Source organism: Chiloscyllium plagiosum, chromosome 38 (genome assembly GCF_004010195.1).
Source record: "Chiloscyllium plagiosum isolate BGI_BamShark_2017 chromosome 38, ASM401019v2, whole genome shotgun sequence".
In the NCBI taxonomy this organism is placed as follows: domain Eukaryota; kingdom Metazoa; phylum Chordata; class Chondrichthyes; order Orectolobiformes; family Hemiscylliidae; genus Chiloscyllium; species Chiloscyllium plagiosum.
The window spans coordinates 13,753,680-13,767,583 of NC_057747.1; the positions used below are offsets into that span (position 1 = coordinate 13,753,680).

A 13,904-nucleotide genomic window follows, 5' to 3' on the forward strand; every position below is an offset into this window, starting at 1 on the left:
TTCAGAACCACCCCGTAATATCCATTTGGGGCAAAGGGTTAAGAGATGGTTGTGTTTTTTTTAAACAATCAAAATTGAAATCCAATTTATTGTCAATTATTCTGTGTGTAGTGACACCACAATATTAAAGAAAGGGTCAGAAATGAGGGAATAATTGCACTATTTGGATAGCAGCTACCATTAATCTAAGTGAATGGACATATTGTTTATTAAGAAAATCTGTCTGAAGAATAGTTTGTGATTTTACATCACAATACTTTCTCTAATTCTAACTCTTCCATAATATTTAAGACTTTGAAAAATTGTTTGTAACTCACAACATAACAGAATAAAGAATATCATTCTGTCAGTTGTTTGTTGTGCCTTTATTATGAAAATGAGGTATCTCTTCTGCCTCTGTGTGATCCATGAAGAAAGTTTTTCTAACACTTTTTTTCTCCCCATCTTCTAACATAATGGAACTTTGAAGAAATGCAATGGGAGGGAATTGTTAAATCTCCCCAGTACTTGCCAGCCTGGGGTAATCAGCCATTGGCCACCCTTTCTGGCAGTAACCCAGGCTGACATCTGGCAGCAATCTGAGAAGTTGCGCGGTTTAGGAGGTGACATTGCACACAGACACCGAGTCATATGTTTTGCTGATAGGGGAGAAGGGCACAGAGCATCGCTTAGTAACTGGGGAATGGAGTAGGGACAGGAAGGAAGAGCCGTGAAACAAATTCACAGTAAGAATTAAAGACGGTAAGTTCCACAAACTGCATAATGGGGAGAGAGACAATGCTCATATCAGCTTAACAGTTTTTGTTGGCTCAGAGGAATGGTTCAGAAGCTGACAGTTATATTTACTCGAACAAACGTTTGATAGTCTGCAGCTAGGAATCTAAGTACAGTTCATCTTTTCCAAGTTTGGCCAAAGGCTGCTCCTTGTTATTGCTCTTAACAGGCAATGAGTTAAATTATCTTTTGATAGACAGTCATTGTTGCTAAATGGTCAAATCTGGCAGTTAACGTGTGGCACTACAAAAAAAAGAAAGTAAGTTAGTAAACGCTGAGTGGTGCATGGTTTAATGTAATGATGGGCTATCACAAGGCATTAGAATACAGATTTCTATCTCATGGACGTCTAGACATAATTGGGCCATCAACGGATGATAGTTCACTGGACAAGAAGTAATATAAAAGTTAATGTCTGCATATTCAACCAAATAAACACAGAACATATCTGCAGGCAGAGAAGAAAGTAACTCCAATATTTCAGTAATTTTATTAGCTGTTTAACCACCCTAAATGCATGATAGAGTTTAAAGAAAATGACTGATATAATCAAGTAGTCAGTTTGGTAAACTTTATTAATAGACAGATAACTGGTAAGGTTTCCACAAATTCTCCTTTGATACATTTTAATATTGCTCAAACTTTACTCAATGGAAAGGCCTGGAAAAATGAGCATTGATTCCTAGTGGTGGGTTTATTTTATACGTGTGGAATAAAGTAAGGATGGGGATTGCTGCAACTGACTACAGTTACATGTATTGGCTTGAAAAGTTGAACACGCAGTAAATAGAAGCCAGTTGTAGTTAAGAAATTTTGCAATGTAGTTTGAGGATGCATCTCTGAAGTTACACTCTTGGTCTTCTCTGATGATGGGTAGATGTTCTGTTCTTAAAAATGTGTTGCTGGAAAAGCGCAGCGGTCAGGCAGCATCAAAGGAGCAGGAGAATTGATGTTTCGGGCATAAGCCCTTCTTCAGGCTCTGATCTCCAGCATCTGCAGTCCTCACTTTCTCCTAGATGTTCTGTTCTGACAAGTACCTGCCCAGCTTTCAATGAAGGTGTTCCATCAAGAGGATTCATATTTGCAGACAGAGCAACTCAACTATTAGGGTACCATATCCAGCAAGAGATGCTTCTTGGAGAACAAGATTAGATTCCCTACAGTGTGGAAACAGACCCTTCGGTCCAACAAGTCCACACCGACCCTCCGAAGAGTAAACCATCCAGTCCTATTTCCCCCTGACTAATGCACCTAACACTATGGGCAATTTAGCATGGCCAATTCACCTGACCTGACTGTGGGAGGAAACCGGAGGACCCGGAGGAAACCCACGCAGACACGGGGAGAACGTGCAAACTCCACACGGTCACCCGAGGCTGGAATCAAACCTGGGATCCTGGTGCTGTGAGGCAGCAGTGCTAACCACTGAGCCACCATGCCGCCAAACAACATTAAATGTCTGTTCAAAAACAAAAACCCAGCAGGTCTGGCCACATCTGTGGAGAGAAAGCTGAGTTAATGTTTCGGGTCCAGTGACCCTTCTTCAGGACCTGGAGCCGAAATGTTAAAACTGCTGACCTGCTGAGTTTTTCCAACAATTTTTGTTTTTGTTTCTGACTTCCAACATCTGCAGTTCTTTGATTTTTCTTGTTAAAGTTCTGTTCAACGGTTTCCACAATAATGAATGTACTTTAATAACAAACGTTGCATGAACTAAATAATCTGATATTGATAGTTTAATTCATTAAGAACTGGGGAACCTTGTTCACACAAAGGATCTAAACATAAGGCTATAGGTTCATGTCCTCATTGATCTTCAAGGTAGTGAAAGGTCAAGACAAATGGATTTGACCTCATTATGCTTTAATTACCATTACTGCTACCCAATAGTAGGGCAACAATGGCAGACATGATGGAATACCTTGTATCCCAGCTTGTCTCTTTTTTCCATTTGTGGGTGTGAATGACTGAGAAAGAGGAAAAACATGAAAGAAATAGAGCTCAGGCTGAAATAAAGGAACTTGATGCAGACTTTTCTGCTGGCCTGCATGAATCAAATACTATGTCAGAAGCTGGATCATTGTCCATATAAATAAGGCAGTAAGGTATTAAAAGATGTGAAAAATCCTTTGGGTCAAGACTTGCTCCAGTGGAGAGAGAAGCCTCTGTGTGGTGAGAGCGTTTTAGGGTAGAATCTTAGAATCCCTACAGTGTGGAAACAGGCCATTCGGCCCATTGAGTCCACACCGACTGTCTGAAGAGCATTCCACCCAGACTCAGCTCCTGATCCTATCTCCATAACCCTGCATTTATCACAGCTGATCCACCCCACCTTCACACCCCTGGACACTATGGGCAATTTAGCATGGCCAATTCTCCTAGCCTGCACATCTTTGGACTGTGGGAGGAAAACAGAGCACCTGGAGGAAACCCACACAGATACAGGGAGAATGTGCAAACTCCACACTGTCGCCTGAGGGTGGAATTGAACCCAGATCCCTGGTGCTGTGAGGCAGCAGTGCTAATACTTGAGCCACCGACCAGTTGGGTACAGCACAACTATAGCTCCTGCCACAGACTAAGATGACACGATCTCAAAATAAAATCAAGGTCACTGTGGACTGATATTAGGAAAAGTATTTTTGATACAAAAAGCAATGGAAATCTGGAACTCTGTCCCCCAAAAGGCGAGGAAGGATGCTGAGTGAACTGAATTTCCAAGACCAAGATTGGTGGATATATGTTAGATACAGGAATCAAAGGTTACGAAACAAAGATGTGGGAATAGAGATTAGGTGTAGGTCAGCTGTTTATATTAGGAAGTGGCAAAACCAGCTCAATGGCTAACTCTTGTCTTTATGTTCTGTCTTATGACAGAAGCCAGACCTGATAGGGTCGGAGAATTGATAAAGCAGAATTGGTGCACAATTGTGAACTTAGAAAAGGGCAAATAAAATGTTTTACTAATTACTGCTTGCTAATTAACAAAGTCAATTCAAAACCAGGATGAGTGTTACTCTGGTCACACAACACTAGCACGCAGTGGAATAGGAATTACCTTTGCCATAGTTGGTAGTGCCCTAACAGTACGGTGGTCACTGCTAGGATTACAGCCAGATCCCAACGAGGTGGACGTTATGGAAGTTACACTGAAGCTAATAGATAAGAAACACTGGGCGTTGGGGGTGGGGAGTTTGACTTCAATGGAAGCAGACAACCTACCAGAGGAAGGCCCTACTCCCTGTTCTTCTTTCAACCAGTAAAATCTGTCAGGCTATCCCACTAGGCAGATAAAATAATAGAGGAAGTTGGCTCAAGGCCAGTAATTTTCGACTTCAGGGTCTCTTAAGCTCCAGGGAGGATCTCAGTGCCTCCACCCCTCAGTAAAAGGGAAGATGTCAGAGTGAGCAGACCCAGTTCTGAAGAAGAATCACTGAACTCGAAATATTAACTCTAATTTTTCTCTCCACAAATGCGGCCAGACCTGATGAGTTTCTCCAGCGATTTCTACTTTTGGGCAGGCCATATGCTGCATTTAGTAAGCCACTTCCCACTCATGCCTTCAAACTCACCAGCAGATTTTGAGATTTTAAAATCCAGCCCCTTATATCCCTGGGTTTTACAATGTTCACACAGTGTGGGATATCCAAAGGATGAATGGTAAATATCCACAGACTGTCAGCAAAGGACTCCCAAAACTTTAGCCCAAAATATTTAACACCCTGACTATTTAGCCTTAATCAAGGGGATGCATCAATAAGAAAACTGAGAGTCTGATTCTGCAGTGACACATCTGTCGCAGAATTTGCACAGCAAATTTAAAACAAATTATAGTAAGTTAAAAATACGAGTTCTCTCAAACTGACTCAACTGACTCAATCAGTTTCTAGCCTGAATACAATCATTATGCTTTAAAAACAGTGAAAAGAAGAGTTGATAGCAACACATATGTACAACTTCTAAAAAGAATAATCATAATAAACCTTGCGTTTCAGAAATGGACACACTTGTATCACGGTCTGGTTTAACACGGAGGAAGAAGGAATATGAGCCTCCGACTATATCAGAGCTCAACCGGCTTCTGTGGACCAAACCAGGAGGAAGTGGCCATGTGGATCATGTTTGGCCAAACCTACACCTGGGAGATGCGTAAGAACACTGCCTGAAAAAAATTACTCAACTAACAGCCTTTGTTGCATTGTAAAATGGAGGGTGGGTTTTAAAAAAGAGCAGTAAGCCAGTGGGAATAGGCTCCAGTGAGTTTATTTCTTATTCAACAGACAGTCTGATGATTTCAACCATTTGGACTCATTGACATTAAATTACCAACAAGGGTTAATGGGGTGGCCCAAGCCTCTCAGTGATTGTAGGTAGTTGCTGCATAGCAGGGACTACGGACAGAAAGGTGAGAGCTGGGGGTGTTAGGAGACTGGGGCAGGTGTCATTCCCTGTAGGGTCAGCATTGTGCTCCTCCGGGCCCCAATATAGGAGGGTTGAAACCTGCCTCCCAGGCTGGAGGCCTTATGTCATTGTTGTCTCCAGTGGCAGGTTAAGGCTGAATGTAATGATCAAGCTCTCACTAGCTTTAACAGAATCACAGAATTATCACAGGGCACAAGGAGGCCATTTGGTCCACTGTGACTGTGCTGTATTTGAATGAATGTCCCACTTAGTGTCATTCTCCTTTGCTCTGTAACCCTGCACTTAGTTCCTTTTCAATAACAGTCTAACTTCCTTTTGAACACATTGACCTTTCTCCACCACACTTTAGGTGACTATTTAAAGTACCCACACAACCTTCATCTGTTAAAGTACCCACACAACCGTCATCTATTAAAGCACCCACACAACCTTCATCTGTTAAAGTACCCACACAACCTTCATCTGTTAAAGTACCCACACACACTTCATCTGTTAAAGTACCCACACAACCTTCAACTGTTAAAGTACCCACACACCCTTCATCTGTTAAAGTACCCACACAACCTTCATCTGTTAAAGCACCCACACAACCTTCATCTGTTAAAGCACCCACACAACCTTCATCTATTAAAGTACCCACACAACCTTCATCTATTAAAGTACCCACACAACCTTCATCTATTAAAGTACCCACACAACCTTCATCTATTAAAGTACCCACACAACCTTCATCTATTAAAGTACCCACACAACCTTCATCTATTAAAGTACCCACACAACCTTCATCTATTAAAGTACCCACACAACCTTCATCTATTAAAGTACCCACACAACCTTCATCTATTAAAGTACCCACACAACCTTCATCTATTAAAGTACCCACACAACCTTCATCTATTAAAGTACCCACACAACCTTCATCTATTAAAGTACCCACACAACCTTCATCTATTAAAGTACCCACACAACCTTCATCTATTAAAGTACCCACACAACCTTCATCTATTAAAGTACCCACACAACCTTCATCTATTAAAGTACCCACACAACCTTCATCTATTAAAGTACCCACACAACCTTCATCTATTAAAGTACCCACACAACCTTCATCTATTAAAGTACCCACACAACCTTCATCTATTAAAGTACCCACACAACCTTCATCTGTTAAAGTACCCACACAACCTTCATCTGTTAAAGTACCCACACAACCTTCATCTGTTAAAGCACCCACACAACCTTCATCTGTTAAAGTACCCACACACCCTTCATCTATTAAAGTACCCACACAACCTTCATCTGTTAAAGTACCCACACAACCTTTATCTGTTAAAACTGAAACTCGTGGTTAGTGGTCGTGGACAAGTAAGCAATCAGTTCACTCTAGCTACTCACCAGAATAGTATAAATGTTCATTGAAGTGTTACGGATACTTGCAGGAGGATTTGAGCTATAGGAAGAGGCTGAACAGACTGCGGCTGTTTTCCCTGAAGCATCGGAGGCTGAGGGGTGACCTTATAGTTGTTTACAAAATTATGAGGGTCATGGATAGGGTAAATAGGCAAACTCTTTTCCCTGGGGTCGGGGAGTCTAGAACTAGAGGGCATAGATTTAGGGTGAGAGTAGAAAGACCTACGGGACAACATTTTTACGCAGTGAGTGTTACGAATATGGAATGAGCTGCCAGAGGAAGTGGTGGAGGCTGGTACAATTGCAACATTTAAGAGGCATTTGGATGGGTATATGAATAGGAAGCGTTTGGAGGCATATGGGCCGGGTACTGGCAGGTGGGACTAGATTGGGTTGGGATATCTGGTCGGCATGGACGGGTTGGACCAAAGGGTCTGTTTCCATGCTGTACATCTCTATGACTCTATATTATTTTCATTTTATAACTTCATTTTAGCTCAGGTGCATGGAGTTGGTACCATGTTCTACAGAAACTATGGGCTTAAAGCACATCTACCACTGTATTGGCTCAGGCAATATTCAGGGCTAAGGTTAGAGTGGTGCTGGAAAAGCCCATCCTGATGAACGGCTCCTGCCTGAATCATCGATTTTCCTGCTCCTCAGATGTTGCCTGACCTGCTGTGCTTTTCCAGAACCACTCTAATCTTGACTCTAAGCTCCAGCAATTGCAGTCCTCACTTTCACCCAATATTCAGGGCTGCCTTAAATGGGTGTGGACCTTTGCTAAAAAAAGGTGGTAAAGTAGACTAGTTTATCAGTAGAAGACAAGGCAAGTACATTGTTCTCTCAGTGCATGTGTGGGGTGGTGGCAGTGATTAGTATTGGCTCTCCATGACTATGAACAATGAGAATCTGAACATCAAGACCCTACCGGAGACCTCTGTCAGTATCAGGGCTGGAAGTGGAGACTCAACTGGTGATCTGCACTGAGACATGAGCTGTGAGGTGGCCTGTTTCAGCAAATTTTGGGTTAATGTCTGTGTGCATGTGAGGGCAGTGAAATTTCCAATCATCATTGCCATAACCAGATGCTGTAGCCAGCTTTAAATAATTATTTAATGTTCTCCAGGTGGACTGCTCGAGACAAGGGAACCCTAAGGAGACTGAGGATTACACATGTCCTCAATGCTGCTGATGGGAAGTACAATATTAACACTGGAGCCACATATTATAAGGACATGGGAATACATTACTATGGAGTAGAGGCATTTGATGACCCAAACTTCAATCTTAGTCCTTTCTTTTACCCAGCTGCTAAATTCATCAGAGCTGGACTAAACACACTTGGTGGTAAGTGAATGTCCAAGGTAATTTGAAAATAAAGTCACGTCTATCGTTTCAAGTGGTTGCTTCCCTAGCTGCCTTACAGATTTCATCATATTTCCAAATAGAGTCATAGAGATGTACAGCATGGAAACAGACCCTTCGGTCCAACCTGTCCATGCCGACCAGATATCCCAACCCAATCTAGTCCCACCTGCCAGTACCCGGCCCATATCCCTCCAAACCCTTCCTATTCATATACTTATCCAAATGCCTCTTAAATGTTGCAATTGTACCAGCCTCCACCACATCCTCTGGCAGCTCATTCCATACACGTACCACCCTCTGCGTGAAAAAGTTGCCCCTTAGGTCTCTTTTATATCTTTCCCCTCTTACCCTAAATCTATGCCCTCTAGTTCTGGACTCCCTGACCCCAGGGAAAAGAGTTTGCCTATTTACCCTATCCATGCCCCAATGCAGTGGGATAAATAAAAAAAGAGGGAATATTTTAGGTCCCTTGGAAGAAGTGGTCCTTTTCATATCTGGAACCAAGTTGGAATTTTACTGGGTATGAGCAGACTGAGAGCTCTCTGTGTTTGTGGTGTGTTACACAAGTCCTGATTCTTTAGTGCAGCTGTGAATGTAGCCCACTGGAATACTTAGCTAAAAAAATGTGTTGCTGGAAAAGCGCAGCAGGTCAGGCAGCATCAAAGGAGCAGGAGAATCGATGTTTCGAGCATAAGCCCTTCTTCAGGAATGAGGAAGGTGTGCCAAGCAGGCTAAGCTAAAAGGTAGGGAGGAGGGACTTGGGGGAGAGGCGTTGGGAATGCAATAGGTGGAAGGAGGTTAAGGTGAGGATGATAGGCCGGAGAGGGGTTGGGGGCGGAGAGGTCAGGAAGAAGATTGCAGGTCAAGAAGGCGGTGCTGAGTCCGAAGATTGGGACTGAGAAAAAGTGGGGGGAGGGGAAAAGAGGAAGGTGGAGAAATCTCCCCAAGTCCCTCCTCCCCATCTTTTCTCTTAGCCTGATTGGCACACCTCCTCATTCCTGAAGAAGGGCTTATGCTCGAAATGTTTTTCCAGCAACACATTTTTCAGCTCTGATCTCCAGCATCTGCAGTCCTCACTTTCTCCCACTGGAATACTTATCCAGACAATTGTTCCCAGTCAAAAATAGAAATTGCTGGAAAAACTCAGCAGGTCTGGCAGCATCTGTGGAGAGAAATCAGAGTTAACATTTTGGGTCCAGTGACCCTTCTTCAGACAAAGGCTGCATTTATCTGAAACAGATCGTCTGTGTGTCAGAGTCCTTTTAAAGACCATATCAAATGGGAAATGCAAACCCCAGTTGTCCTGCCCAGATAGTCAACAACCAGTCAAATGTACATTGTCCCAAAGAGAACAATTATCCACGTAACACTCCATGGGCAAACTTTTGTCAGAATGTCCTTTGTGTTGGATTTCCTTTAAAAATTTGGATAAATACATGTCTATACTTATAGCCTCTACTTGCACCAATGTTTTGGAAACTTTTAACTAAACTGTTTATTTGTGTGGTTTCCAAGGCCATTGGATGATATTTGTTATCCTTTTCCAATAAGTGTCTGGGCGGCACGGTAGCACAGTGGTTAGCACTGCTGCCTCACAGCGCCAGAGACCCGAGTTCAATTCCCGCCTCGGGCGACTGACTGTGTGGAGTTTGCACGTTCTCCCCGTGTCTGCGTGGGTTTCCTCTGGGTGCTCCGGTTTCCTCCCACCATCCAAAGATGTGCAGGTCAGGTGAATTGGCCATGCTAAATTGGCCGTAGTGTTAGGTAAGGGGTAAATGTAGGGGTATGGGTGGGTTGCGCTTCGACGGGGCGGTGTGGACTTGTTGGGCCGAAGGGCCTGTTTCCACACTGTAAGTAATCTACTCTAATCTAAAAAAACCCTGTTGTACTTCATTAGATCTTGAATATTAGCATATGTAGCACCACTGAAAAGGACGAACTTCATTTGGTACAGCTTACTGTGTTAGCAGGTAGAAAATGAGGCCAGCAATTCCCAGAATTGTCATAGAAGTTAGACTTCAGAAAAGTATGCAAAATTTCACAACTTACCTGCCTGTTAGACCCAGGTTGATAGGAAGCACAGACCAGTACTTAGCAAGAATTACTATTTATTGCAATGAATTGTTTCTAGCTCCAGGTTATGAATCATTGATATATTACTCTACTAATGAAAGTTCTAATCCCTTTACAAAATACTCCCCGACACACACACACACACACACAATGATGTTATAGGTAAGGGAAAGACCAGGAAGGCAGTTCAATGGTCCCTATACATCTAATTTGCTGAGGTAATCTGTTTGGCTTGTCAGGACCTGCTGCTCTTCAACCAACCAGTGGGAGAGTTTGCCCCGATACCCATCGATTCTAGTTTAACTTAGATCACATAGGATCCAGGGAGAGCTAGCCAACTGGATACATTGGCTTGATTGTAGGAGACAGAGGGTGGTGGAAGAGGGTTGTTTTTTAGGACTGGAGTCCTGTGACCAGGGGTGTTCTGCAGAGATTGGTGCTGGGTCCACTGTTGTTTGTCATTTATATAGTGATTGGGATGAGAATGTAGGAAGCATGGTTAGTAAGCTTGCAGATGACACCAAAATTGGTGGCACCATGAACAGTGAAGAAGATTATCTTAGAGTATAATGGGATCTTGACCAGTTTGGCCAATGGGCTGAGGAGTGGCAGATGGTTTTTAATTTAGATAAATGTGAGGTATTGCATTTTGATCCGACAAACCAAGGCAGGACTTACACAATTAATGGTAGGGCCTTGGGGAGTGTTGTCCAACAGAGAGATCTAGGGGTTTAGGTACATAGCTGGACAGAGTGGTGAAGAAGGCATTTGGAACACTTGCCTCAATGGTCAGAGCCTTGAGTCTAGGAGTTAGGATGTCACGTTACAGCTGTACATTGAGGCCATTTTTGGAGTACTGCGTACAGTTTTGGTCACCCTGCTACAGAAAGTACCCCATTACTTTTGAAAGGGAGCAGAAAAGATTTACAAGGCCATTACAGAGACTACATGGTTTGAGTTTTAAGGAGAGGCTGGAGGGGCTGGGACAGTTTTTCCTGCAGCATAAGAGGTTGAGGGGTAACCTTATAAGGTGAATAGTCAAGGTCTTTTCCGTAGGATGATGGAGTTCAAATCAAGAGGGCATATTTTTAAGGTGAGAGGAGAAAGATGTAAAAGGGACTTGAGGGGCAACATTTTCACACAGAGGGTGGTTCATGTGTGGAATGAACTGCCAGAGGAAGTGTAGATGAAGGTACAGTCACAACATTGAAAAGACATTTAGACAGATACATGAATAGGAAACATTTAGGGCTGAATGGAAAGGAATGGGCCAAACACAGACAAAGGGGACTAGTTTAATTTGGGAAAACTGATCAGCATGGACAAGTTGGACCGAAGGGTCTGTTTCCATGCTGTGTAACTATGACTCTCTGAAAGGTTATTCATTTGTTAATCTATCCTTGAATGTGAAATCTTGTCAAATGTAGACTGAGTGATTGTATCAGGAGAAAGTGAGGACTGCAGATGCTGGAGATCAGAGCTGAAAATGTGTTGCTGGAAAAGCGCAGCAGGTCAGGCAGCATCCAAGGAGCAGGAAAATTGACGTTTCGGGCATGAGCCCTTCTTCAGGAATGATTGTATCATTCTTTTCATCCAAAATGGACTCACTGACGAGAGACGCTGAGTTAGAAAGCTGGGTCCCCAGAACATTACAGGAGCCTCTGGATTAATACTCTAATGATAAAACCACTAGACCATCACCTCCCCATTATCTGATAAAGGGTGTTGGGACCAGCTACACTGTATTCATTCCATTTGTGTACTGACCCTAAAAGCAAATACAACCCAAATTAAAAGTATACATTATTACATCACTGGAACATTTTCATGTTTAAGACCAACTCTTCCTGTGACCAGTGAGTGAGGTAATCCATTCACTGTCATAGTATTGTTTTAAATCTGTTCATGAGATGTGGGTATCTCTGACTAGGTTAGCCCTTAATGCCCATCCCTAATTGCCCAGACAATGACATGAGCCTATGATAAATTGCAACTGGATTGAGACAGTACAAGCTGACATCATTCAGGATTCACAGAGAAAATTAAAGATTGTGGGCTTGATGCAAACCCTGATCAGCATCATTGTACCATTCAGATTCCCTTTGTCTATTAACACTATAAAAAATAATTGAAAGAGAGTCTTCAGTAGGATCCACTAAACATTGATCATTATATGACAGTGTGGTGTAACAATCTCAAGTCATAGGTAATCTCAGTTACTCCTACATACAGCAAACTAGGGACATTCTGTGCTGTTACCAGTATTTATCTCCTTTGCAGGTAAAGTGTTTGTCCATTGTGCTATGGGAATCAGCCGAGCAGCCACCCTAGTCCTTGCGTATTTAATGATCTGTGAAAAGATGACTCTGGCTGACGCGATTAAAACAGTGAGTGCTCATCGGAATATCTCGCCCAACAATGGTTTCCTCTCCCAACTCCAAGAACTTGACAGAGCCCTAATGAAAGAAAGGAGAGGATGATTGGACCTTGAATGCTTGACACGTGGTGACCTCATGACAAGGCTTCATTTACAAAATATCTCAATGGAAAATAATACACTGAAAGTAGATGGGGATTTTATGAACTTTATGCTTTCAACTTAGTTCAGCATCTTCTTGGATACATGAGAGATGATTGTCTGTTGTTTAATGGGTTAACACAGCTTTATTGGCACCAAAGAACACTGTTTTTATCACTTGTGTACTAAAAGGAAATGTAGTAACAATGGTCGGGATTCTGTGAATTCAACCATAGTTCCTGTGCAATGATGGAATGAAATAAAGAGTTTAGAAATTAGTGGTTTATTGCATCCAAGGCTGTCATCCTTGTTATGATGTCTTGGAGAATTAATAAAGAAACAAAAACTTGCTTTCTGTAGCACCTTTTATGACCAAAGAGTCTCAGAGCTTTGTGCAGCCAATGGCATACTTTTTTGAAGTGTAATCACTGTGGCAACGTAGGAGATGCAGCAGTCAATGTGCGCACACTGTCCTGACTATAACCCAGCCCCTGCACCCATTCAATCACATCTTCTGCAGCATTACTGTCCAACTCCACCATGGCCCTGGTAGAGGCTTCGGTAGCATTAACCTGCGCTCTCTATCAGTCAGGGGGTAGCATGAGCCCTGGTCACAGTGGGTAATGCTTGCTATCCAGTCACCAGCCTTGTAAGGCATCCTCATTCTCAAATGCATCAGGTACACAGGAGTGCTCCAGGATGTAGGAGCTGTGGGACATCGCCTTCAGGAAGCACCAGTACATTAACAATGCTGTTACTTACTGGATAATAGGCACATCGCCTTCAGGAAGCACCAGTACATTAACAATGCTGTGACTTACTGGATTCCCACAGCAGTAAGGCCTAGCCCTCTAAGTGCCACCTGTTTATGGTCGATGGCACCTGGGAGAAGCCAGCTACCTTCCTGAATCCTACTGCCCGGGCTGCAGCACTCATCCCAGCATGGGGGTGGGGATGAAATGAATTGTGGAGATCTTGCATAGTCACTGTCCTGTTGCATTTGTGGGAACACGACGGAGAGATCCCATGCAGGTCACCCACTGCTTCTCAGAAAGAAGCAGTTGCACAGGGGTTCAGAGTGGCTGCTAGGTCCACAGCCCCTGGAAGAAGATGGCTCCACTCCCCCATCGTCCCCAAGTCCCACTATATCATCTGGCCTTGTTCCGTCAAAATCTTAGGACATTCAGAGCCAGCATCAGACGGACATAGAGCCTCACTCAGTGCCAGGAATTGGAGTCTGGGCCATACACCTGTGCATCCCACACATGATGAGGAGCCCTGAGGCTTTAGAGCTAACATGGGAATGGGGTTTGAATGGCTACCCTTTGCGCTATGT

At 43.2% G+C, this 13,904-nt stretch overlaps 1 protein-coding gene across 1 annotated transcript; it reads left to right on the forward strand.

The window, feature by feature from the left end:
- Positions 1-632: 632 nt before the first annotated feature.
- Positions 633-12,918, forward strand: dusp13a (dual specificity phosphatase 13a). The gene is made up of 4 exons (XM_043678906.1): positions 633-741; positions 4,770-4,923; positions 7,736-7,956; positions 12,331-12,918. The coding sequence occupies exons 2-4, from the start codon at positions 4,772-4,774 to the stop codon at positions 12,528-12,530; spliced, it is 573 nt and encodes a 190-aa protein (XP_043534841.1). The 5' UTR covers positions 633-741; positions 4,770-4,771; the 3' UTR covers positions 12,531-12,918.
- The last annotated feature ends 986 nt before the right edge of the window (positions 12,919-13,904 follow it).

What these genes read in the sequence shown, in the direction of transcription:
- dusp13a (XM_043678906.1), top strand. Translation starts at nt 4,772, where the DNA reads ATGGACACACTTGTATCACGGTCTGGTTTAACACGGAGGAAGAAGGAA. An exon ending in AACCTACACCTGGGAGATGC is followed by an intron (nt 4,924 to 7,735) that starts GTAAGAACACTG and finishes AATGTTCTCCAG; the next exon opens with GTGGACTGCTCGAGACAAGG. An exon ending in TGGACTAAACACACTTGGTG is followed by an intron (nt 7,957 to 12,330) that starts GTAAGTGAATGT and finishes TCTCCTTTGCAG; the next exon opens with GTAAAGTGTTTGTCCATTGT.